Source organism: Coenobita brevimanus, chromosome 94 (assembly GCF_032717465.1).
Source record: "Coenobita brevimanus isolate Jiangsu-jjx chromosome 94, ASM3271746v2, whole genome shotgun sequence".
Taxonomy (NCBI): Eukaryota; Metazoa; Arthropoda; class Malacostraca; order Decapoda; family Coenobitidae; genus Coenobita; species Coenobita brevimanus.
In genome coordinates this window covers 37,941,376-37,969,365 of record NC_137047.1, presented here as the reverse complement: position 1 = coordinate 37,969,365, position 27,990 = coordinate 37,941,376, and the positions used below count along the sequence as shown (strand labels likewise).

The window sequence follows — 27,990 nt, the reverse complement described above, 5'->3', positions numbered from 1 at the left end:
GTAGTAGTTGTTCCCTAAGCAGTCTGGCCGAACAGCCCCAAGTCCCTTAGGAAGGCCATGGCCGAGACCAGGCTTTCCCACAGAGCTCTCAAAGAGTATATGTTGTGCTGTTGGCATAGGTGATTGTGTGCAATGCAGTCGTCCATAATGTGCTTAATAGTATGGGGTGCTGTGTTACATCTTGGACAGGCATCAGCGACAGGGTCATCCAGCCTCTTCTGGTAGCTTAAGAGGGCTGGATGGTGCCCACATCTCAGCCTGGCCAGGTGGACCCTGTCCTCACGAAGGAGACAGGATTCAGAAGGGTGGATGTCAGGAGGCTGTGCATGCAGCTGTGTGTTGTCTTTAAGTGACTAAATGGAGCGGCGAGTGATCTGAGTGTGGATATGCTTCTGGAAACTGGTCTGAGGTGAGCGAGGGGGGAGAGATGACAGTATTTGTGTATGGTATCGTGTGCTGGATGCTGTTTTGATGTTCCTTGGTGTGGGTGGATGTGCTGCCATGTACTGTAGTGGATGTTGTAGGTTTGTGGAGGCTGCAGCAAGAAACTGGGTGCCTTTCATGTCTAGGTGATCCCTGACTTTGAGGACTTTGGTTTCTTGATGTAGGTGGTCTGTGGGTGTAGTAGCTGTGCAGCCTGTGATTATTATTAGGGCCTTGTTCTGTATGGTCTGTAGAGTGGTGTTGTGTGTTTTGGTGAGGTTAGAAGCCCAGGCAGGGCTTGCATAATTCATCACTGAACGTATGTATTGTTTGTATACTGGTGGTGGTTTCTTTGTTGTGTCCGAATGTTGTATGGGCAAGTGACCTCAAAGCATTGAGTCTTTGTGTTATTTTATTTTTTGAGTCTTTGTGTTGTTTAAATGACATTGATGTATTGTATGTTACACCAAGGATTTTGGGTGTGTGCCTGTCACTCTCATCTTAAATGTCAGGACCATCTGCCTAGCCCTGGGCTTCTACGCTCCTCATGGGGCAACGTAGGATTGGATGATGGATGGATGGATGTGTGTGTGTGGTAGGGGAGTGTTGTTTATGGTGAGGTGTGGAATGTGAATGTGTTCTGGTGTTCAGTTTGTGAGAAGGGTCACTGTAGATTTGGCTGGGGCTATTTTGAGCCTGTTTGTGGTGAACCATTCATGTAGTGTGTTGAGGTAAAGTTGAATGATGTGTGCAGCTGTGTTTGCATATTGGTGCGTACATGTAATTGTTATATCATCTGCATAGGAAGCTATGTGTATCTGTGGTGTGTAAGGTGTGGGTATGTCATGCATGTATGGGTTAAAGGGTGTAGGGGACAAAACAGATCCTTGGGGGACGCCGTTTGTGAAGTTTCTGATGTTAGAAGACCGACCGGCAAAGGTTACTTGTGCATATCAGCCTGCTAAGTAGTTTGCCAGCCATCTTTTTGTGTTATTGTGCATGTTTGTGTTGAGTATTTTGTTTGTGAGGTTGTGGCAGGGGATGGCATCAAAAGCTTTGCTAATGTCTAGTGTGATTAGGATTGTTCTGTGTGGTGGCCTAGCTGAATTCATGCCATCGAAAACTCTCTGTGTAAGGTCTGTAAGAAGGGTGTTTGTGGAGTGTAGTGGTCTAAAGCCATGTTGTGACTGGGCTAGGGGAATGTGAGGTGTGACTAGTTGTAGTACATCCATGTAGTAAACTTCCATGACCACACTGCCCAAGATATCATCACTTTTATCTGCATTTACTCTCAAATTCTTGTGCCCTATTCCATTTCTCCATTTCCCCTGTTACCCCCTCATTCTCCACAGTTAGCATAAAACACCTCCCATGGGAGTTCGGTTCTGATGTCGCATGAGAGAGCTTCAAGCACCACAGTAAACAATAAGAAACTTAAAGCTGGACCCTGGCGACCATTACTTGAACCCCCGTTTACTCTCAGCTGGATGCGAGCACCCTTGTACAGGCATTTTACATGGTCACATCCACTTGAACCAACCATTCCTCAATCCCAGGCTCTCTCATTGCCCACTTCACACCTCTCAGGGTACTTTGTCAAAAGCCTTTTCCAAATCAACAAAAACAAAGTACAGTACAACTGTCTTCCTTCCTAAATTTTTTTCTTGAAACTGTTGGATAATGAATATTGCATCAGTGGTCTCTGTGCCTGGCATAAACCCAAACTGCATCATATTACATTAGAAGCCCCTTTGCCTGGCATAAACCCAAACTGCATCATATTATATTAGAAGCCCCTTTGCCTGGCATAAACCCAAACTGCATCATATTATATTAGAAGCCCTTTTGCCTGGCATAAACCCAAACTGCATCATATTATATTAGAAGCCCTTTTGCCTGGCATAAACCCAAACTGCATCATATTACATTAGAAGCCCCTTTGCCTGGCATAAACCCAAACTGCATCATATTACATTAGAAGCCCCTTTGCCTGGCATAAACCCAAACTGCATCTCATCAGTTTTCATTCTTTCCATTATCCTCCTCTCTAGGACTCTCCATTATTCCCATTAGCTATCTGGTCCAAAAAGCTTTGTGCCTCAATAATTTCATCATTCCAGGGCTTCACCCTTTCCCTTACAAACATTTACAGTCATGCTTTTCAGCCAGTCATCTGGAACAACACAGTCCTGTATACATGTAATAGAATTTATTAAATTGGTAATTAAACCCTTGTGGTAGGTGAGGGCTCTCATCATCCACTCACTTGATGTAGTGCTGCTTTCTGGTTCCTGCCCTTCTCTGTCTTCCTCCCCTCATCTTTCCTTCCTCTTCTGTCTTTCTTTCCTTCGTTCTTTCCTCTTTCTTCTGTCTACGGGTGACTCTACACTGAGTGCAAGCCAAATTTTTTCTTGTACACCATGAAGCCATTTACTATGCTGGGTGGTAGCCACATAACCAAATTATGGCATCTGGTGGTTTAGTGCGTAATTAAGGCGCTCTAGTCAGATTGAGCCAGTGCAGGTTTATATCCAAGGGGTTGTTGGGGATTATTGCTCACATAATGCCAGTCAGGGATGAGTGAGGCTGGTCACTTTCATCTTAAATGTCAGGACCAGTTTGCCTAACCCCGGGCTCCTACGCTTCTCATGGGGCAACACAGGATTAGGTGATGAATGAATGAATGAGAATGGTAATTACACCAACTTGTCACAGAGTTTTTAAAGAATATTAATTATTAAAGAATAATTATTCAGTAATACTGAGAACAGGACAATGAATTGTCTTGTGAAAATCAAGCAATGATTACTTTATGCCAGCTTACTTTGCCGATTCTCTAAGGACGAGAATTTATGAACTTTCTCAACAGTACACACCAGAGACTAATTCCTCACAATTGCTGTTTGTTAGTACTGTTAGCCTTTGGAGAAAGTGACTTCACCCCTGACAGTCAATAACTAATGCTATTAATGATAACAGGTTCTTGTTGATGCATTAACTCCTGGTTGCACAACAGATTTTAAGCTTAATACAAAAAGACTGGCCTAAGTACCAGTTATGAATAGCAAAGTGTTTATGCAAACTAGGAGCTGTAAGTGAAATAAGCTTAATATGGAAAATAAAACACGAGTTTACATTACATTAAGCTCAAGGAAAAGAACTGTTAAATTTATTGATTACAATATAATTAACTTACGTTACATTTCAAAATGAATTCAAAATAAGGAGATCGCACTCACTCGCTCACTCAAAAGCTAACTCTTAAACCTAGGGAAAGAAAAAAGAAAAGAAAATACTGGTCAGAAAAGTGGACAAAGCGGATGACTGGGCGTCGTTACTGGAAGGACACTGCACACGCTAAGTCTCTCGCCAATCACGCTAGGTGGGAATATGGCGGCGGTGGGAACTAGGCGTCGTTGAGGAAGGACACTGCCACACACACTACCTGCTTCCGCGGCATACAAATCTTTACTGACTTCAAATCGTGAAAAAGAGGCGAGTGTCGTGGCCGCATTGCTAACGGCTAGAATGAGTGAAACACGCCCATAATAAATCGCTCAGCAGAAGTGCTAATGTCTCGCACAAAGACGATCACTCATGACACAGTGAAAAATTGTTCAGAAAACACTCCCGACCGGGTGAATGCATAGCGGTTAAACTGAGCGATAAATACTGGGATTCCACTAGAATTCGCTGTTTCCCACCAAAGTTGATGTCACGAGTTTATTCAAATACAAATCGCACCGACTTGTGACACCACTGCTATATCTCCAGAGGCCTTTAACATCTGAACACTAGCTCAGACACCCCATCCCTTCCCCAACTGCATTCTGTCAGTTGCCATGGCCATGATACCATTATCAACCAAAGGCCATGGGCCAAATCCTGGATCTGCCATCCCCAAACTTTCACTGTTCCAGTCAGGCTCCATATTTAGCAGCTGGTTGTTATGCTCCCTCCAAGTATCCTCAATATCCCTATTATCCACGAATACTCTTCCATCATCGTTGTTCACTGACTGTTCACCTATGATATCTCTGTTTTCTCTCGTCATCTGTTTAGGCAACTTAAAAATCACGATCCATTCAGCATTGTTTAGGCTATCGAGTAAAAGTCTCTGAGGCTCAGACTTTGCCTTGATATACCTCCTTTCTGGCTCTACACTGTACCATAGTACCATAGTATAATGTTGAATAGGGGACAATGTCATGTAACTGGAAAATGACTACTTTTTGTCAGCTGTTTATCAGAAAAAAGTGGGGTCAGACACCATGAGCCTGTGATGGGTTATTAACCCAATACCTTGGGATACAAGGCCACTGCAGCATCCAGGTTGCCACAGTTACCTGCCCTAGGCGATACCCTAGGTACTTATTTTACCTACCAACCCACACAGAGTGGATGGCACCCGAGTCAAGTAATGCAAGCTGCCCACACCATACTGTGAACACACAAGTCAGGGACCTTCTATACAGTACTTTACCACACCTATTGCTCAGTAATATAGTTCCCGTACCTGTTAAAATTTCAGCTCAGGTGAGGCTAGGTTGTCTGTGATTTCTCACATAAACTGTGTCTGGAACTGTACCTTATAAAATTATAATTTAATTCAGTTTCATTTTAAAGACTTTGTACATGACTGCATGTGTCAACCTTGTTGACTCGGTGGTGGCTCTCAGTACAGTAAAAGTCCAATATTTCGTCATCCAAATCCCCGGCAAATCTGACATTTCGGCAGTTTTGAGAAATAGTCCCATTTACGAAAATCTCCGATCGTTCGGCAGATTCTCCGATTTTTTTCATCAGTCTTGAAATTCTCCATGAGGCTCGCCAGCTAGCTACCCGCCTTTACCCGCCTTAGTGAGTGAGATAGTGAAAGTGATGAAACGAGTCTACCACTGCCATGAAGCTCAGAGGCTAGCTCTTTCTCCTATAGCATAAAGAGAGGACAAACATGTAGTGAGTCTAGCATGGGAAAGAGAATCTGTTTCGCCATTCTTCCGCCATTCTTCCGAGTTGTTGCCGTGCTGCTGCTGACTTCTCTTGATTTTTCTGTGTGCTTTGTGAACTTCGTACCGAAATACCTCTGAAATTACTATTCGAGTGTGCTGTAAGCACCGTAACATCAGACAGGAGCTTTGTAACACCTGAGTGGACCAGCCGTGTGTTGTGAACATTATAAACATCTTCTGCGTGCTTTGAAAATGGCCTCCACGTGTGGAAAGTTAACTGGTGTTAGCAAGAAGCGTACACATAAGATGTTGACTATTGCTCGGAAAATTGAGCTGTTGAAAAAATTAGAGGCTGGCATGAGTAGGAAACAGATTATGGATGAGTTTAACGTAAGCTCCTCTGCTCCCTTCTCTCCATCACCAACAGCAGTCTCTGAACCTCAAGCTCTACTGCCGCAGCAACAGGGAGAAGAGTCCTTAGAGCCTGTTGCAGGACCCTCTACTGCTGGGGACTTCTTCCAGCAGTAGCAGACTCCAATCAACCCCTTCTATTGTACATATGTAAATAAGGAACCTACTATAAGTTTAGGTAAGTGCATGTGAACTTGTAGGCCTACTGTCCCATTACATTTATATACAGTATGTTCACTAATTTCTTTATTTTTCATATTCATGTATAGTACTGTATTCATTACAGTATTGTACAGTATCAAACAAAATACAGTACTCTCTCCAAACACATTTGTAATGATGTGAGTAATGATGATAGTGTTCACCGAAACATATAAGGTACTGAGTGGGTAGGGTTTTCGATAATTCGGCAATTTTGATATTTCGGCACTTGCCTGGTCCCATAGATGCCGAAAATTCGGACTTCTACTGTATTCATTCCAAGTCTTTGTAGATCTACTTGGTGTTCTACCCTCCACATTTATGCATAAATCTTCATCCAGTCATACTTAGCTCTCTTGACGTGTTTAAACCACATCAGTCCCCCTAACATCACAGCACATAAACAGTGCCTTTAATTCCCAGCAAATCTCCTAGCTGCTGGCTTATTATTCTGGTGCTGAAAGTTTTGTCATTCAGGGAAATACATAACATCCATTTGGTCATTCTTATCCTTGTACAGTCTCACCTATGCATGGCCTTCATCATCACTGCCCAGGTTTTGCTAAAAATGCATAACACATGTCACGCATGCAGAGTACAGTATTCTCTTTCATGTAAAGAAAAAGTCCCCTCATTGTCAAGAGAGGTAATATTCCTCCATCCATTCCTAACCCTTGCCAGTGGAGGTAGCTTCAGATTCCCTCCCTGCCCCCAGCACAGGTAGTATAACCCAGAAAACAAAATTTCTCATACTGTCAGGCATAGCCAGGATTTAATAAGTGGGATTATAGAGGGGTGGCCAAGTGTTATGAAGTGGGCTAAGAACTCTTTTAGGGGGGTATGGGGTGTTCTGGAATTTCGAGGTGGCCAAGCCCATTTCTGGGATGGCCGGTGCTGCCCTGACTATGGCTCTGTACACACTCCAAAAACATCTCTCCCAGTTCCACCATGACACATCTAGCCCTCTCTCTTTGTTCACCACTACAAACAGCACATAGAAACTCAAAGTCTCCCTCATCCTGCAACCTACTGCTGACATCACTGCACCTCATGTGTACCCATTTCTTGCGGTAATTATGTGTGACTGAATTACTCCCAACTCGTCGTAAACAAAGCACATGGCTGTACACCTTTGAGTACCATATTGCCATCATCCGTATGAGTGATCATCATTTGTGTTTTATTCACATTCACTGTTAGCCTCATTGGTTTCAGTCCACTTCACCATCTTAATAACTTAAGTATGTGATAATGTTGCCATTTGAATACAGGAAGCCTGGTGCTGATATCTCCGACTATTTTAACTACGGGTTCAATGAGGAGACCTGGTACAAATACTGTGAACGTCAGAAGAGGATGCGGATCAATGAGTCTGGCGCCGGTCTTGGGGGTCTTGGTATCAGCGTCACAAAGGTAATGTATAGATTCAGATTAAATAGAAAGCAGGGAGAGTGTGCACATATTTGAATATATGAAAGAGTTATGTGTACTGATTGAGACCAGATGGAGAGATGGAAAGGTTGTTGTTGTTGCAGCTCCAGGATCATCCAGATGTGAACCCAGTGGACTGCAGCAATTTGACCACTTTATTTAATCGCTCCCTGAGATTTTCTTATATGTTGAAGGATTGCCTGCATTTTGAGTGTAGTGTAGGGGTGCATTGCTGTGTTGCCATAATGGATTGGTTGTAGTTTGTAGTAGGGAAGGGTGGTGACACCATCACAGTCTGACTAGGTATACTTGTGACTCTGTGGGTAGGGTAATTTCTGAAGGGTATGTTTGGTGGTGGCATGTGAAAAATACTATTTGGTTGTTGTAAGTTTTGGATGGCTGTGGTAGCTGTGTTTGTTTATGTATTATGTATGTATCAATCGGGGATGAGTGAGGCCTGTCAGTCTCATCTTAAATGCCAGGACCAACTTGCCTAGCCCTGGGCTTCTATGCTCCTCATGGGGCAATGTAGGTTTGGATGATGAAAATATATATATATATATATATATATATATATATATATATATGTATATGTATACAGTATATATATTCATTCATCATCTAATCCTACATTGTCAGCTTGAGGTGTGGTGGATGGGGGCACCCATCATCCACTCACTCAGTGTAGAGTGATGCCATATGAGCTCTACACTGAGTGACAACCCAAATGGTTTCCCGACCCAAGAAACCATTTACTATGCTGGGTGGTAACCATATAACCGGGGTTTCTGGTAGGGTTAAGTGTCCCCCAGATTCCCGTATCCAAAATCACTTAATCATGGCAGTTGTTTCAGAGAGCCTCGGAGGGCCCAATACCTGGCCAGGGCCCCAACCAAATGGGCAGACTCGTATGGCCATGTGAAGTGTGAGAGGTGTGAATGAGGAGAGCAAGAAGGTGGAAGTGGTGAATGTGTTTAAGAGTGCGAGATATGCTGTAATGGCTTTGTGTGAAATGAAGATAAAGGGGTGCGAAGTGGAGGAGTGGGAGGGTGCGCAGTGTGTAAGATCGGGAATGAATGGGCGAGGAAGATGTAGGGAAGGAGTTGCTTTGTTGATGAATGAGGTGTGGCAGAGGGGAATGAGAGACTACAAATGTGTTAGCTCGAGATGTATGTATGTCAAGTTCAAGTTTGAGAAGGTGAAAGTGGCAGTTATTGTAGCATATGCACCATGAGAGGACAGGAGTGAGAGAGAGAAAGACAGGTTTTGGGATGAGCTGGGTGAAGTAGTGGGAGAAATGCCCAAGAGCTATAAAGTGATCATAATGGGGGATATGAATGGAAGAGTAGGCACTGGTCCAGAGGATGACATAATGGGTTGTTATGGAGTACCAGGAAAAAATGATAATGGGAATCGACTAAAGGATATGTGTCAGGAGAGGAGATTGTGCATTTGTAATTCGTATTTCAAACACAAATATAAATATACATGGTATAGAGGAAACGGGGATCGTGTTGAAAGAAGCCTGATTGATTACGTACTCGTAGAGGTCAATGATGGGAATGGATGCTGATACGAGGGCCATGAGAGGACGATGTGGAGTTCTGTCAGTTCATATGATTGTGGTATGCAAGATCAAGCTGAGATAAATGAGGTGGATCAGGAAAGAGAGGAGCAATCAGGGAGAAAGACTGAAAGTTGAAAAGCTCAGGATTAAAAAAATGGCTGATGATTACAGGACCAAAGTAGAGGAGGAGTCAGAATCAGTGAACTGGAATGAATTGGATCTGGACAGCCTGTGGAATGGATATAGGGATTGCCTAGTTAGGAATGCTGAAGGGGTGTGTGGTGTGGCAAGAGTAACAACAAAGAAGAAAGGTATGGCATGGTGGGATGAGGAGGTTAAGAGAGTGTTGGAGGAAAAGAGGAAGAAATGGCTAAAGTGGTTACAGGATAGGGGTTTAGTTGAAATAAGAACTGAGTATATTGAGAGCAAGAAGCACGTAAAGAGACTAGTGAAGAGGAAAAAGGAGGTAAATGATGATCTGGGGAGAAAAATGAATGCGAACTACTCTGCAAATAGAAAGTTATTCTGGAAAGAGTTGCGGAAATGTAGAAGTGAAAGCAGAAAGAAATGTGATGGTGTGATGGATGCAGGTGGTAGATTATTAACCCATGGAGATGAAGTAAGGACCAGATGGAAAGAATATTTTGAAAGCCTGATGAATGGGAATAGAGAGAGCAAAGCAGCTGTAATCATGATTGGGATTGGGGGTGTGCAGAGAAGGAATGCAGTGCCAGGAGACATGACACTCTCATAGGTGAAGAGTGCTGTGAAGAGGCTGAAAAATTGGAAAGCAGCTGGGGTTGATGAGGTGTATGCAGAGATGCTTAAGTGTAGTGGAGAGGGTGGAATGAAGTGCTTGTTCGAGATATGTAAGAAGGCATGGATGAGTGAACTGTGCCTGCAGAGTGGAAAAAGGCTGTAATTGCACCCCTGTACAAAAATAAAGGTGAGCGAAGTGAGTGCAAGAATTACAGTGGCATAAGTTCATTGAGTGTGGTAGGGAAGGTATATGGAAGAATTATTATAGAGAAAGTAAGAGATATCAGAAGTCCTAGTGAGTGATGAAAACAGGGTGCCTTTAGGAGTGGCAGAGGTTAGTTGGATCAAGTATTTGCAGTGAGACAGATAGTAGAGAAGGCTTGTGAGAAGGACCATAAGGTGTTTATGGCATTCATGGATCTGGAAAAAGCATACGACAAAGTAGACAGAGAGGGATTGTGGAAAGTTTTGTGAAAGTATGGTGTAGATGGTAAACTGCTAGGTGCTGACAATAGTTTTTATGATGGTAGTGAAGCATGTGTAAAGGTTAATGGGCATCTAAGTGAATGGTTCACAATCGGTGTGGTCGTGCGACAAGGTTGTGTGATGCCCCCATGGTTGTTCAATATATGTATGGATGGGGTGATGAGAGAAGTAAAAACACAAGGAATGGAGAGAGGGATGGCATTGGCAATGAATGGTGATAGATGGAATGTCTCAAATTTGTTGTATGCTGATGATGCAGTACTGCTTGCAAGTACCAGACAAGAACTTGGTAGGCTATTGCAGAGTTTTGCTGGTGTCTGTTAATGTCGTGCCTTGAGGGTAAATGTAGAAAATAGTAAAGTGATGGTTGTTGAAAGAGAAGGTGACTCCCAGTGTGATGTTACAGTGAATGGAGAGAGACTGGAATTGGTGAGAGAGTTCAAATACCTGGGTACAGTGATAGAAAAGAGGAAAATGTGCAAAAGAAGTTGAAAGTAGAGTTACACAAGCAAGAAAAGTAGCTGGTGCAATGAAGGCCTTGATGAGAAACAGAGGCTTGAGTGTTGCAGCTGCACGAGGCTTACATGAGGGAGTGTTAGTGCCAACTTTAACATATGGATGTGAGACTATGGTGTGGCATGAAAATGAAAAGTCAGGAGTAAGCGCAGTGGAGATGGGACTGCCGAGGAATGTATGTGGAATACAGAGGGTGGATAGGATACGAAATAATGTGATACATGAAAGGTGTGGAGTGAGGAAGTCGGTGTACTGAGATGGAGAGAATGGATAAAGATACAGTATATCTGAGCAAATTTGAAAGGAGGAGGAGGCAAGGTAGGCCAAGGAGAAGGTGTAGAGATATGGTGGGTGAGCTTGTGAGGAAGAGAGGTTTGGAAGTCAGTGAGGCTAGGGAACTGATGAGATCGAGCTGGTTAGATGAATGTTGTGAGAAGAAATGCATGATCAGGGATTTTGGCGCCCCTTTTTAACATGGCAGCGTCCGGATTGACTCAGTTGGATACGTTTATGTGAAGCTACTGAACTTGGTGAATGTTTTTGGTGTACCCAATAGAGCCAGGATTCCGGGGGCTTGAATGATGAGTGAATGGAAGCATGGCCCATCGGATTGGACAGATTTGGGCTGTCTGGACATTGCTACTCCTCACCCTGCCCTTGGGTGGGAAAGGAGGTCCAGATGATGATGAGATATATATATATATATATATATATATATATATATATATATATTTGTATATATATATATATATATATATATATATATATATATATATATATATATATATATATATACAGTAATCCCTCTAATATCCGAACGCCCAATATCCGAACATCCCCACTAACCGGACATAATCCTCCTGGGATCCAATATTCCCAAAATGGACCAAAAACCGCAAAAAATTCGAAAAATCTGACTTTTTTCCCTCCCATAATTTGAAATTCCCGCCTGGCGCCAAACAGCTGTTACACCATGGTGCCTTCACCCCTTCCTTCCTCCCCTCCCCCTCCCCTGTCAGGTTGCCATTTGGTATTTTTCATTACCAAGTGTGGGCCAATTTGATAATGAAAAATTCGTTTGGTAATGCATTAGAATAATGCATTACCAAATGGATTTTTCACATGTATGAGGATACACAGGATGGAGATGGTGGATTGTTTGCTCTCTCTGATTAATCTGCTACCCTACATACTGTAGTGTGAAAATAATCAACATGGTGTTAGTTATAAGGAGAGTGATTACATGTATTTCCACTTGTATATATAATTAGTGAAGAATATATGCTAGCTTTACGAATTTGGTAATGAAAAGTTATATTTGACAATGAAAGTTGAGGAGATTGGTAATGTGGCTGTTGTGATCTGGCAACTCTGTTACCCCACCAACATCAACAGTCACAGCTTAACTCCGATGGAGAGCAGATACTCATAACAGTGCAAGCCACAGGTGCTTGTTTTTTGTGAATAAACAGTGAATAAACTTCAATACCTTGCCACTAGAACACACAGGAATTTACAGTGTTGTGCAGTGTTAAGAAATTAGAATTTAGAGTGCAGAGGATTAACTGTGGACTGCAAACTGGCGGTTCAAACCAGTCCAAGAGCAAGGGACTTGTAAGTACCCAGAATGTTTAATATTGTATAAACTCACCTCTAAAACCTCATTTTATGGTTCTTTTGCATTTATTTCAGTCTTTTATGTCCCTTATTGGTGTGATTTGGGTCTTAAATAGGTGCAATGCATGTCCAGAGGGAGTTGTATAGGTGTTTTTCAGAGTTAGGGTCCGTAAGTACAAGTCCATAAGCTGGGGCCCAATATCCGAACAGGACCACTATCCGGACCTGCCTATGGCTCTATTGATCCGGATATTGGAGGGGTTACTGTATATATATATATATATATATATATATACTGTATATATAAAATAACAGGATGACATATAATGAGGAATTTTCTTGTCTTTTCATCCATTGTGCTTTGTTATTTCCTATTTTGTGGACCCAAACTTGCTCCATCCTTGGGTGGGAAGAAAGGTCAGGATGATGATAATGATAACAATGTTTGCCAATTTTCAGCCATTTGGTCATGTGTCGAGCAGCATCCCTGTAACAATAGTGAATGACAACAGCAAGTATGGAGGAGCTGGGACCCAGAGGAAGGCTGGACCACCTCCACGCAACAGGGGTATGGGACATATTGATGTCATAGGAGGAGCAGCAAACTCAGCTACCAAAACCAGCACTATCCAGGTATTGTAGGCCTACTTAAAGCATAATATTATATTCCATATGTACAGTACATATACAGGTAAATTACCAATTTTCCAGCATTGAATAATCGGCACCTCTTGTAATCCTGACAAAATTACAAGATGGCACTTGAAATTCCTGCGCCTGCCAGACTTGTGTAATGGATGGCCACAGATAGTGTTGAGAGTAGTATGTGATCACTTGGATTGCTTTCACTGCATGTCCTGCTGGTGAGCACTGTATAGTGTCTGATTAATTCTTATTTCAGTTTGCATATATGGATGGAGTGGTTGGTCAGTTGGGTGTGCCAGCTGAAGTAGGTGGGAATGGTAGTGCTTTGGTGGACATCTGTGTTAGTAAGGGGTTGGCAATAGCCAACACCTACTTTCGTCATAAGATGATCCACCGGTATACATGGAGAGTAATGAGGAGGATGGATGGTGAACATGTTGAACGAAAGGCAATGATAGACTACGTGTGTGTGGATGAGCAAATGAGAAGACAAGTGTTGGATGCAAGAGTGTGGAGAGGGTGGGGGAATGGAGTCTCGGACCATCACTTAGTGATGGCCAAGGTAGAGCTGCAAAGAAAGTGGGTGAGGAGACGAAGGGGAAGACAGGAGGAAGCAGCTCCTGTGAGAAGATTGGAGAAATTGCAAGATAGTGAGAAAATGGCAGAGTATAAGAGCATAGTGGAAGAAAGATTGGGAAGGTATGAGCTAGAGCAGATGGAAGGGGTGGAAGACATATGTAAGATATTCACGGAAGAGATAGGTGCAGCGTGTGAGTTGGTTTGTGGAGTGAGGAGGAGATGCAAGGGTGTGCAAGGGACAGCATGGTGGAATGATGAGGTGAAACAAGCTGTGGAACAAAAGAAGAAGGCATATAGTGAATGGTTAACGAGCAGAGATAGGGGAGAAGATGAGAGAGAGAAGAGAGAGGTATATGTAAGCAGGAGAAGGGAGGTGAAGAGACTGGTGAGGGAGAATAAGAAGAAAGTGGATGAAGAGTTTGGGAGGAATCTGAGTGTGAAATGGAGGGAGAGTAAGAAATTGTTTTGGAAGGAGGTAAAGAAAGTAAGGCAGTGTGAAAGGGGAAATAGTAGGGGAGTGAAAGATAGGAATAATAGATTTTTGGTGGAGAAGAGAGAGAAATTGAGGAGATGGAAGGAGCACTTTGAGGATTTTTTGAATGTAGAGAGTGAGAGCAGTGTGAGTATAAGTGGTTGGGGAATGGCTGGGAGAAGAAGAGATGAGAGGAGGGAGGAAGAGATCAGTAGGGCGGAAGTAGTGGAAGCGATGAAGATTAAGTTGGGAAAGGCCCAAGGAATTGATGGAGTGTGTGGTGAAATGCTGAGGTATGGGGGTGAGATTGTTGTGGAGTGGATATGGAAGTTGTGTAGATTGGCTTGGGAAGAGGGAAGGGTTCCAGAGGACTGGAAATCAGGTATAATTGTTCCTTTATACAAAGGAAAAGAGGAGAGAGAATATGTGGTAACCATAGGGGTATTTGCCTTCTTAGTGTGACTGGTAAAATATATGGTAGAATACTCATTGATAGGGTTAGGCATATGACAGAGGAGCTAGTTGGAGAAGAACAAGGGGGATTTAGGAAGGGAAAAGGGTGTGTAGATCAGATATTTGTTCTAAGATGTTTAGTGGAAGTATCTAGAGAAGGGAAGGAAAGTGTATGCTGCCTTCATGGACTTGGAGAAAGCTTATGACAGAATAGATAGGTAAGGTATGTGGAAGGTATTAAGAACATATGTAGTGGAGGGGAAATTGTTGAGTGCTGTGAAGAGTATGTACGAGGGAGCTAGGGCTACGGTGCGAATGGATGGAGAGCTGAGTGAGTTCTTTGATCTCAGTGTGGGACTGAAACGGGGTTGTGTGATATCTCCATGGCTGTTTAATATATACATGGATGGGGTTGTAAAGGAGGTGCAGGGTAGGGCAGTGGATGTGGGGATGGCTTTAATGAATGAGGGTGAGATTTGGAAGATTCCGGTGTTGCTGTTTGCTGATGATACAGTATTGTTGAGTGAAGATGAATGGGAGTTGCAAGGTTTGGTGAATGAATTTGGGACAGTGTGTAGGAGGAGGAATCTGAAAGTTAATGTAAACTAAAGTAAAGTTATGGTGTGTGAGAGGAATGAAGTCACAGAGTGTGCAGTGAGGTTGGATGTTGAGGATATGGAGAATGTGAGTGCATTCAAGTACTTGGGGAGTGTGATGAGTAAGGATGGAATCTTGGGGGATGAAGTGCATGAAAGGGTACAGCAGGGAAGGAAGGTTGTTGGTACACTGAAAGCAGTGATGAGAAATAGGGAGGTGAGTATGGAAGTTCAGAAGTCACTGCATGATAGTATTGTGATCCCTACCCTGACGTATGGAAGCGAGGCGTGGACCTTGCAAGAGGGGAACAAGTCAAGAGTGAGAGCAGTGGAAATGAGTTACTTGAGAGGAGCATGTGGAGTGACGTGGAGGGACAGGTTGACAAATGAAGAAGTGAAGGAACATTATGGGGTGGATGTGGATGTGGATGTGGTTGAGAAGATTAGGAGAAATACACTGTGGTGGTTTGGACATGTGGAGAGAATGGAGAATGAAAGACTGACTATGAGGGTGTATGTAGGTGAGGTGGAGGGAGGGAGAGGGAGGGGTAGATAGAGGATGAGGTGGAGGGATGGAGTTGAGAGGTATGTGAGGGAGGGGGGGGGGTAGTCAAATGGTGGGTGACAGTGTGACTTGGAGGCGTTTTGTCTGCGGCCACCCTTTGCGGGATTAGAGCATCGGGCTATAGATAGATAGATAGATATATTTAACCCTAGCAATGGCTTCTAAGTAGGATGCAGGTTTCAGTGGTGATGTCAAGCATATACTGTACACTTGTCTATTCCAGTACAATCAGACTTCCTTTATCGTCAGAGTACTGCTGTGACGAAACTCTGCTTTTGCCTGCCGATTTTCAGCACTGTTTTCCTGATACTCTTTCATTGCAGTACAACTTTTCCATTGTTTGTACAAGCCATTGTCTCCAAGGATTGAAAGTCGTTACGTTGACGGCCACAAAATTGGAGACGGTGTCAGCTGTAACCAAAGCGTACTGGGAGTAAGCAAAGAGTTAGGTCTCTGTGATAGGGCTTTCCTCAACCTCTTTCTCCAAACTTGGTTCATATGTGTAAAAGCATCTCACCAGTTTTTGTAATGTCTCCATAATAGTTACCTGTTGTCACAAATTGTTATGTATTTTGCGTTTTTTCACTTTAATATTCATTCCAGGTTGCTTGTAAAGTTTATGTTAATTGTACTGTGGAAGGCATATGTTAATATTCATTCTGGGTCGATAGTGAAGATTTGTTAACTGTATGGTGGAAGGCATATGTACAGTACAGTTTATAAAATCAGTCTTAAACACAAATTTCATTAACACCTCCCCTCGTCCATGGAGGGGAGGGGAAGTTTATGATAGCATTATAATAGTAATATTTTCATTGTCAAGGCACTAAGATATAACACACAGCATAATAGCTAGTGACATATATGCTCTTAATATGTAGTATTGAGGTTTGAGGAAAGTTGTGCCTAAATTCGAGAGCTGGAGGAAACAGCAGTGAGTATTCTGGTTAAGGAATGTGGCACACAGCGCAATGCAATGTCTTGGAAAGCCACACCACACACATGATGGAAATCACCACAGATTTATACATGTGCCCAGACACATGACCCAGTGAGTCTTGTACAGGTGAAATTGGAGAGACAGGTTAGAAGGGGTTGGGACACGATAAGAAACAGGAGAGGCACTGTGGAAAAGCCAGGAGTAGAGAGCATAGCATTAGGTAGCATAAACCGCTCTCACCTTAGTACTGCTCATCAAGATAGCTCCCTTTGAGAATAAAAATGCAATCAAACCCCAGATTCATCTTCATCTTTCTCCTCCCATCCACGACAAGACCAGCTTGAAAATTCTCTCCTCTTACAACCCTATACAGTACTCAGACATTTTTGGAAACGGCTCGGCGACAGCTACGAGATTTTTGGTGGCAGCAGTTTTACAAACCACAACTACAGTTGATTAACGCCTCAAGATTTTATTGACAATCAACATTCTGCTTCCCACCATACGATGTTTTACAACTTTGTATGCAGCAGCTGACTACCCTGAAGTTAACTGCTGCAACGATAAACAACAGTGGTAAATGAAGCCAATTAATGTCTCTATCAACATTCAGCGAACAAATTGAGAATCAACTGTACAGTCAAAACAAGATATTAGGAATATACAAGTAAACTACAAGCAGGTTTTTTTTTTTTTTTTTTTTTTTTTTTTTTTTTTATAAATAACAGAACGGAGGAAGGAAAAACAAATAGGGAAAAAAAAATAATCCATACACCAGATTACTGGTGTCCTCTGTTCATAAAATATCTGTAACAGTTAGACTTGAACAGTTGTAGGTTGAAATTTGGAGGAAAACAACTCTGGGGAAGTGAGTTCCAGAGAGATGCAGTTCGGGGAATGAAAGAACTCTGATAGGCAGAAGCTCTGCAATATGGTTGAGTGACATTCCAGTCATGAGCGCTACCAGATGCCCGTGTAGCACGAGGGAAGGCATGGAGAGGTGGCACCATGGACGCAACTTCGTCTGAGCATTTGCTAGAAGTTTGCACCATACAGCAAGAAACTACAATTAAACACTGTAAAAGAAACCACAAGCATCTCAAGAAGCCCACAGTTCTATGACCAAGTAACCACAAGTGAGTAAACAATAAGAAGAAACAAGTTATAAGTGAGGAAAAACAAGCTCTACAATTAACTACAAGTAACAGGTCCATGAGACAACTCTATAATCTTCTACATGCACCTACAAGTAGTGGCAGTCTTCAGCAATCAACAAGTAAATCACAATAAGAAAGGACCAAAAAAAAAAAAAAACAAGAGAAGCAGAGCACGAGAGCTGGCAAAGCAACAATGCAACTTACCATCTCAAGTTCCGTTCACCATCGGTTAGCTTAAACTTTAAAATCACAGACAAAAATTCACCAAATATATCACATCTTAAACCAGGTGTGTCACATGCAAGATTTAAATCTGATGAGTGGTTGGGGTTTATTCCCCATATAATGCCACCCAAAAGGAAGTGACTGGTCATTCTTTCATTAAATATTTGAACTGAGATTTAGGAAGTGGAGAGATGGTATGGGGCACAAGGGCTTAGTAACTGATCCAGATAAAACAAAAGTGATGGTATGTAGGGCTGGTGGCAGTACTATCAAAGAAAAGGGAGAGTGGGCGTGTGCAATTTGCCGTAAGGGCATTGGAAGTAATTCCATCTTGTGCAGTGTTTGTGATAAGTGAGTGCATAAGAGACAGTGGTATTAGAGGTAGACTGTGAGATAATGCAGATTTCATGTGTGCAGTGTGTTGGGGAGAGCTTGTGGAGACTGTCAGTCTTTGAAGGATTAACTTGCTGGTGGGTCTCTTTGAGTGTGTGGAAGTTTTGTTATTTGGGAGACAAGTTATATGCCAGAGGTGGGGCTGGAGTTAGCTCTGTGGCTAGAGTGAGGAGTGGCTGGAAGAATTTGAGAGAGCTGTTGCCTCACCTGACATTGAGACGGCTCTTCCTCTGTGCTAAGAGATCTTTGTATGTGGTACATGTTAGGAGTGTAATGCTGTATGGTAGTGAGACCTGGCCAGTCAAGGAAGATGATATGTGCAGGCTCAAATATACAGAAATAACAGTGATTAGGTGAATGTACAGTGCATTCCTGAGTGCAAGGACCGGGAGGAGTGTGGGGGGGGGGGGCTAGGTTTACGATGGAAGAGTTGAGGGGTAGGATGGGACTGGAGTGTATCGGTGTTGTGATAAGGAGAGGTAGGTTGAGGTGGTTTGGGCATGTGGAGGGGATGGGGGATGATAATGGGGTGCAGAAAGTGAGAAGTGTTAGTGTTAGGGGTAGGGTTGTTAGAGGTAGACCAAAAAGGACCTGGGACAAGGTCACTGAGTGTGACCTCAGGGATAAGGGACTGAATAGGGAGGCTGCCAGAGATCGAGCAGCTTGAAGTGTCATCATTAGGTGACCAAGGTCGATGCAAGCAAGCGTGTCGGAACCTTCAAAAACTAAACGAAACAAGTAGCCTAGCTCTGGGATCCTACTCACCTGATGAGGCAGTAAAGGATTGGATGTTGGCTGGATGGATGGATGATGTTTTTGACTTTTGTTAGTTGGCTAATAATTGTAAGTTAAGAAAGGCATGGATTGATAGCCAGGAAAAAAGTGTTTGAAGGACGTGCTATTTCAAAGAGATGATGCGTCAAGGCTGTGCTGTATGTATGAAGTAGGCGCAGTAAAGTATTGGGTAAACTTTTATCCTTGGCTGTACAGTACTTTGAATTGCAGGTAATTTATTAATTCTTTTAACAGGTGATGACAGCCGACCGCCGAGAGTATTCCAACAAGGTGATGAATGGACCACCACCATCTTCTTCAGGACCAGGATATGATGATATGGAGTAAGATGTTTTACAGTTGTGGACAGTAATATTGTTTCTCATTTTAGTTGAATAATTATAAAACTTTATTCAGTATTCTGAAAATTTACTTGAATTCCAGAGATGGCATCACAGTTTTTAAAGTTGTTGCCTACTGTGTTGTCATTTATAGTATGAAGGGAATCAGCATTTGAATGTAGTTGTTTGAGACTGTGAGCATTGACATTCAAAACCCAGTACAGTATGTTTTACCTAAAGTGAATTGATATTATTGTCTGGAGTTGTTCATCAAGGAGCCGTAATGTTTAATGTTTGGATATAAAACTTTTGAATGTTTTTATTGTACAATCGCTAAACTTTCCACCTGGGCCACCTAGCCTCGAGAGGTGGGTAACAGGTGCTGGCAACAGTGTATGTGTTTGTTCGTGTGTACATGCTAGACGAAAGTTTGGATCATCAACTCTCGTGTTCTGTAGTGAACCTCAGAGTGTATCCCAATATTCAGTCGACAATTTTTAGCCAATAGAATTTCAAAGTAACTTCTTCAAAGTACTGGATAATGTGAGTATTGAAAACAATAAGTAAAATAGTCCAAAAGACCGGATCTTTACATACAGTACTCGTCAAAAGTATTCAGCATTGTCCGCCGGGCGCGCTATACTTATGGCCCAAAAAGAATCACCCATTTTGGGGGGTAAAAATTGAGCCACAAGTTTGAGCTCCGAGCATGACGTCACGGTAGCCTGAGGCGTTCCGACGCGCTGGTTGGTTCCCGCCTCAGTCGCCCACGGGCTGCCTGAGAGAGAGGAACTCCGCTGAGTGTCCCTCTCAAATTGCGCCTTTTTTACCAAGTGTCCCGCAGTGTTTTGGCCTTCACAACTTTGTTATGGCACCTACCTGTGAACTATTGAGTGAAATCATATCCCAGACCATTGCTCTAAAGGAGGCAGGCCACCAGACAAAGGAAATTAGCGAATTGGTTGGTGTGGCACGATCGACAGTGCATCGTTGGTGTGCGCGGTTTCGGGTGGAAAACAGTGGTGAAGTTCCCACAAAGAAACCGAGGTCTGGTAGGCCTAGGAAAACTTCCCCAAGGTCTGTTAATGTTTTAAAACATGCAGTGGAGTTTAATCCTCATGTGAGTGCAAGGAAAATTAAGGAGAGCAACCCGGAAGTGTTTGGTGAGGTGTCAGTGAGAACAGTGTCTCGTAGGGTGCATGAGCTTGGTTACACAAGTCATAGGCCTGTGAAAAAGTCTCTTCTCACCAAGAGCCAGAGAATTCGTAGGCTTGCCTTTGCTAATAAATATCTAAACTGGGGTGAGGAGCAATGGTTGTCAGTGTTGTGGTCTGATGAGGCAACGTTTAGTGTTACCTGTACAAGAGAAGCACGTGTGTATCAACGCAAAGGTAGTGACCCACTTGACCCACGGTATGTGGAAAGCACAGTGAAACATCCTGATTCACTCATGGTATGGGGTTGTTTCTCAGGGAAGGGTTTGGGGAAGCTTGTTGTTCCTCCAAAGAACCTCAGAGTGAATCAGGATGTTTACCTGGAGCTTCTGTGTGATCATTTACCAGACTCCTTCGAGCTAACAGGTGCACGAGTGTTTCAGCAGGACGGTGCACCTGCTCACAAGGCCAAATCGGTCACCAATTGGCTTCGTGGCTGCGAGGTATCATTCATGAAAGACTGGCCAGGAAATAGCCCAGACCTCAACCCGATTGAAAACCTCTGGTACCTCGTAAAGAAGAGTCTCCAAGGGAAGGACGTGAGCTCTCTGCCTAAGCTGGAAGCCGCCATTCGTGACTCCTGGGACAAAATACCCCTCCAGCACCTCAGGAGCCTCGCCCTTTCACTTCCAAGATGTCTCAGGTCCGTGAAGAAACGTAAAGGCTACCCTACGATGCACTAAAGGTAAATAAAATGCATTATTTATATATTTTTCAATGTTGAAAGGTTTGTTTCTTAGGAGGGACGCAGGGCGCTCCATACTTCTGACGAGCACTGTATATTATATGTGTTCTTTTTCATTGTTACATGAAAACCCATGGCTAAAAATTGTCTACTGAATATTGGGGAGAAGAACCGTCGTGAGACTGGCCTTTACGGTAAAAAAATAGCTATCAGTGTCTGTTCGTTTTGCTTTCGCCGGTCCTGCACCGGTCTCGATTAAACCTGTTGAAATACCATTCTTGATCCGAAACATGTTTAGATAAATTAGTTCATTAATTATTACAGGATTACTCATTGGGAGTGTAAATAGGAGAGACATGAACCGTAGATGTCGGAGGTTGAAACTTGTTCATTGAGGCAGAATACTGCCTCGAGTCAGCTAGTCGTGAGTCGACTGATGTGATGTATCCACCCCTGAGATTGTTATATATAATAGTATATACTGTATTTATATCATAATATTATATATATTACCTTATTATAAATTTAATAGTTATATTTATTTGACCTTGGTCAGGGCGACCTGTGGCACATAATTTTCCGTGCAAACAGTTTCATGCAACTGGTTGAGCCGATGGAAGAGCCACCTTACTCCCGAGACGTTTTTCTCCCCACCCAGCCATCTATGGAATGAACTGTGACGGAGCACGTACACACGAGCAAACAAATACATTGTTGCCAGCACCCGTTACCCACCTTTCGCGGCTAGGTGGCCCAGGTGGAAAGTTTGGCGCCTGTACATGACAAAAAGTGTTTATACGGTTTTATGATTTTATTGCTGTAATAAGTTAATTACAGTAGATTACAGTTGTAGTTGTTATGGCTTAGCCCCAGCCATGCTTGGTCCAGTAGATTGCAGTAAAAGATTTTAACTCAAATAAGGAAAAGTAGAGAGTTAATTAATGATGTCTGCATTTTACAAGATGAAGTTCAATAATGCTGTCAGCATGATGATGTCCTACCAGTAGATTCTTGCTGCCACCAGACATATATACTTCCTATTAGGAAGATTTTGCAAACTAGAATGCCTAGATACAATCTAAATTAGCCCTTAAGTACAAGGGGACACTCCTGAGCATGAGTCCACTTGTTTGATAGCATCAAGAAAGAAAGAAAATTCTTCATTATATTGAAGAGGTTAAGAACGACAGAATATATTTTTCAATTGTTCTTGTCCAAATTCCATAGATTTGGTGACAACCTTATTGCTTAATGATGCCTGATGTTTAAGTCCATGGCTTATTTTGAAAGGACTGTTATAGAAATGTTTTGCAAACTTTTTGAATCTGATGACACACTTCTTAAGTTATTATTGATAGCTGCAGACAGTTTTGTTCTCTGGAGATCAAACCAAAGGAGTAAGACTTTAGCGTCATTAAATCCTTCACTGACGGGATTTTAGAAGCTGAATAGCATGATGTTAGCAAGAATAAACATGTCACTGGATTCAAGGGGTTAAGTCTGTGTAAATTCATCAGATTTGGTGGAAACCCGTACGGTGAATCATACTACCCAGGCGAAGGACAGTTTTATGGGACTGGGGGTGGTTTTGATAATCCACCGTGGGCTGGAGGAGTTCCACCACCATCAGTGGATCAGACCAACTGGGGTGAGGGTCCACAACCAGTTCCCCCTCCTGCAGTAACCCCAGTCTCGAGTGCACCAGGCTACTTTGAGGATGATTCCATGAGTGGTGCTCCTGCATCATCGGAACCAGAGGAGGACAGGCACAGGTAACACTTTAAGGCTGCTGCATCTCCCGTGTACAAAAGTAGCAATCTGCATTAAACTTAACAAGCATATACGCATACACAGCCATCCAAGACCTCAAGCCAGACAGCTTCATGAACCCCCAGCAGACATTCATCCCTCATCAGTAGTCGTTCTTAGGAGATGCAAGTACCTAGCCAGGCTGTGATGTGGCCATCACCCATTGCTTCATTACCAGCACAAAATATAACCTACAGACAATCCACCATGCCCTCTCTGTAATGCAACCCCTCACACCACAAGACATAAACCTCACTTCAGACACATTCCTTAAACATTAACCTAACAAAATATCTTAAGTGTTTAGCTGACTCTCAGATATGAATTTGTTGAACTCTGCATGCATGATTGATAGAGGTCATGGGCTAGAGGAGAGCATGCGTTGACCCATCATGATTCAAATGAAACAGATGGCCTGAGATTTTTCTGTTATGTAACACTGCCAGTGGTGTAGGATAATCTTCCACTGCATACATGATCTGGACTACAATAGCATATACTGGAGTCTTCCTGCACAAGACTGTGGAACCCTTGAAAATTGCAATAAAAAATTGGTTGTTATTGCTTTATAGTTTATATTATATGCAGTATTTTGTAATTTTGTATTAGTAAAATTAAACTGCATTACAAGTATTGTGTATATTTTTATCATTTACCGTATTAATGTAATTTTTGTATAATTTTGTGTTTGATAGACTTAATGCTGTTTTCAGAACAACAGTTATTGAAGAATAAGAAACCAAAGATAACTGTTATTTGAGTAGAAGTCTTGCAGGTCTCTGTGTTTTCAAGCACTTTAAAAATAATACCCAGCTAAGTCATACAGTTGGAGAAATATGATTGTCAAAATTCAAAGATATGTTTGTAGAACAGTACAGGCCATTTTCAGTTTCTTGAAAGATTGCGTCCATGTGTAGTGATCTTCCACATATTTAATCATCCATTGTATGTATTTGTTCACATTGATTTTAACCCTTTCACTGTGCTGATATATTTTATATTCTATTATTGCTGTCATCAGACTGTTTTATTCAACTCTGGAGAGACTTGTAATTGGAGAAGTTTGCTATACCTTACTAGAAGTCTGTCTTAAGTTGAACAATCATCTGGAGGTAGTGGGAATAAATTACAAAAAGGTGTCACTGTGCCGATGGTTTTAACATGAATCATCCACTGTCTAGATCCTCATAACAAAAGCATCACCATTGTAGTCAATAAGCTTAAAATTTCTTCAACAGGTCACGGCGTCACAGATCAAGAAGTCGCTCTCCCTCACGACACTCCCGGCACTCAAGTAGCAGACATGCTCGGTCTCGATCACGCTCGCCCTCCCACAGACACAAGCGCAAGAAGTCCAAAAGAGAGCGTGATGCCGACTGAATTAGTTCAGTACAAATACTCAGTCACTGTATTAAACCCCACGATTCTGGTGATGTATTCTGTTGGTGTATTCTTGCTGTTTCCAGACAATTTTTGTCAGCTCAGTTTAGGTTTTTCAAATTAGACGGGTTGAATATTAATTATTCACAAGAAATCTCTAAAATGAATACAATCATTTGTTTGTAGCTGAAATAAACCCAAGTAACACATCCTTGGAGTGAAGAGGTTAATGCCACATACATGGTACAAACTTTGTTGGCATACATCCTTATCCATTTCACTACTGTCATATTATTCATTTGACTCACAGTACCACCAGTTCTGTTGAAATATCAGAGGATCTTTAATAGTGAAGTGTTAAGGCTAACATAAATTCCATAATTTTGAAAAGTCGGTAAAACTGAATCAAATTGTGTAAGTAGCAAGAATAAAATAAAAATGAACTTTGGCTGAAGGGGTTGATAGTGTACATGAATGTGTCGCAGAGAGTTTATGGAACCTATACCTTTGTCATTGTAACACTTTCCATTCCTTGGATGCCTGATTGCATTCAAGATGGTTTTGCATGACGGTTCCTCGGACTCATGTCCAGGCGAAAAGTATTTATTGTAAATCTGTTTCTGCATCAGTTGCAGTGAAAATCTGTATGATGATGGCATTTCACAACTTAAGCCATCTGCCAGCCAGTAGTGGAACAGGAAAGTGTTTATGGTATCAGTTAAGCTTATGTATTACAGTATTTTCATTGTACTAGTACTGTACTTGTACAGTATACTGTATAGCACAGAAAGTCCTCATGCATTTCTTTTTCTAATGCTGTCCAGAATAAATTGCCAAAAGATTAGATGGTAACTTCCCACTACTAATTGTAAAGCCAGTTTGCTAGTTTTACACCAATTATGGTATAATACCAGTTGTATGAAACAAGTTGTAGCATTTTGGAACACATCCTTTGCATGAGTAGGACTACCTGTACTGTAATATTTAATTGTAGATAATGCACACTTTGGTTATTGGCTTAAATTAATAAATATTTCACCACTGATTACTTTAAAAACCTATTAAAATGGCATGCAAGTGCGTGCAATCAGAGCTTGTCTTTGAAGATTGAATTTATCCACTTCATGGTGATGTATTTTGTATTTTATTCTATTTATCTATAGACAGATGCCATAATCCTGCAAGGGGTGGCTGTTTGTCTTTGGGTTAGTTATTTTATGGGGAGGGACACTAACCCTCCACCAACTCACTTGCTGACACTTAGGGAACACATATGGGTTGGTTATATGGTTACCACCCAGAGTTGTAAATGATTTTCTGGCTTACAGAAACCATTAGGCTTGTCACTCAGTGTAAAGCCATCTAAGAAGGAAAGAAGAGTAATACAAAGTGACAGGAAAGATGGGAGAAATAGAAAAAGGGGACAGACACAGAAAAAGTATAAAGGTGATGGAAGAAGCAGGCAGCTGATGAGGTGAGTGGATGATGGTCGCCACCACCTACCACCATGCTATATGTAATATTTAGCTTTGGAAAGACTGAGGTGTGGGGGTGAGATAGACTTCATTAGCCTATATATGTCTCCCCTAAGTTAAAAATATTTTGGTATTAGCAAGAATGAAATGAGATTACATAACTGGACTGAAGGGATCATGTATATAACTGGTCTGGAGTTCATCATCATTCACTTATTATTATTCGGACCTCCTTTCCCACCCTAGGACAGGGTGAGGAGTAGCAATGTCCAGACAGCCCAAATTTGCCCAGTCCAATAAGCCACACCTCCATTCACTCAACATTCAAGCCCCCAGAATCCTGGCTCTATGGGATACCCAAAAACATACACCACGTTCTGTAGCTTCACATAAATGTATCCGACAGAGACAATCCGGACGCTGCCACATTATAAAGGGGTGCCAAATCCCTGATCATGCACTTCTCCTCATAACATTCATCCAGCCAGCTCAATCACTTGTCAGTTTCCTAGCCTTACCAATTTCCAAACCTCTCTTCCTCACACACTCATCCACCATGTCTCTCCACCTTCTCCTAGGCCTACCCTCCCTCCTTCAAATTTGCTCAGATATACCTTTTTCACCACTCTATTGTTATCTATTCTCTCCATATGACCATACCATCTCAGTACACTCTCTTCGACTTGGTGTCCACCGACTTTCTCACTCCACATCTTCCACGAATTATTTCGTATCCTATCCACCCTCTGTACTCCAAACACATTCCTCGGCAGTCCCATCTCCACTGTTCTTACTCTTGACTTTTCATTTTCATGCCACACCATAATCTCACATCCATATGTTCAAGTTGGCACTAACACTCTTCATGTAAGCCTTGTGCAGCTGCAACACTCAAGCCTCTATTTCTTATCAAGGCCTTCATTGCACCAGCTACTTTCCTTCCTTGTGTCACTCTACTTTCCACTTCTTTTGCACATTTTCCTCTCTTTTTCTATCACTGTACCCAGCTTTTGAAGTCTCTCACCAATTCCAGTCTCTCTTCATTTACTGACATTGCACTGGGAGTCACCTTCTCTTTCAATAACCATCACTTTACTCTTTTCTGCATTTACTCTCAGGGCACGATGCTCACAGATATCAGTAAAACTCTGCACTAGCCTACCAAGTTCTTGTCCAGTATTTCCAAGCAGTATTCATTACCAACGCCATCCCCCTCTCCATTACTTGTGTTTTTACCTCTCTCATCACCCCATCCATACATATATTTAACAACCATGAGGACATCACACAACCTTGTCGCACGCCCACACCAATCGTGAACCATTCACTTAGATGCCCATTAACCCTTACATATGCTTCACTACCGTTATAAAAACTCTTGACTGCACCTAGCAGCTTACCATCTAGACTGTAAATGTGCAAAACTTTCCACAATCCTCTGTCCACTTCGTCATGTGCTTTTTCCAGATCCATGAATGCCATATACATCTAATGGCCTTTCTCACAAGCCTTCTCTGTTATCTGTCTCACCGCAAATATTTGATCCGCACATCCTCTGCCACTCCTAAAGCCACTTTGTTCATCGGTCACTAGGACTTCTGATCTCTCTCTCATACTTTCTCTATAATAATTCTTACATATACATTCCCTACCACACTTAATAGACTTATTCCATGATAATTCTTGCACTCACTTCGCTCACCATTATTTTTGTACAGGGGTATAATCACTGCCTTTCCACTCTACTGGTACATATTGTATAATTAACAAGCCAAGAGAATATTAACATGCCACATACAGTAATGAACCGATAAGGTAGAGAAACTGTACAAGCAGTCTGCATTAAAACTTAATGACAAGTTCTAAAACATTGTAACTTTTCTCTACAGCTAAAAATTTGGAAAAGACTGGCAAAACAGCTTCA

General features: G+C 42.2%; 1 protein-coding gene across 1 annotated transcript in view; it reads left to right on the top strand.

Annotated features, from left to right (window-relative positions):
* Positions 1 to 25,627, top strand: part of Fip1 (Factor interacting with poly(A) polymerase 1) — a 63,732-nt gene extending 38,105 nt beyond the window's left edge. The window contains exons 5-9 of the mRNA XM_080282780.1: positions 7,259 to 7,400; positions 12,823 to 12,996; positions 19,418 to 19,506; positions 22,920 to 23,174; positions 24,450 to 25,627. Of these exons, the coding sequence (XP_080138906.1) occupies positions 7,259 to 7,400; positions 12,823 to 12,996; positions 19,418 to 19,506; positions 22,920 to 23,174; positions 24,450 to 24,591 (802 nt within the window). The 3' untranslated portion in view covers positions 24,592 to 25,627. The remainder of the gene's footprint in view (positions 1 to 7,258; positions 7,401 to 12,822; positions 12,997 to 19,417; positions 19,507 to 22,919; positions 23,175 to 24,449) is intronic.
* The last annotated feature ends 2,363 nt before the right edge of the window (positions 25,628 to 27,990 follow it).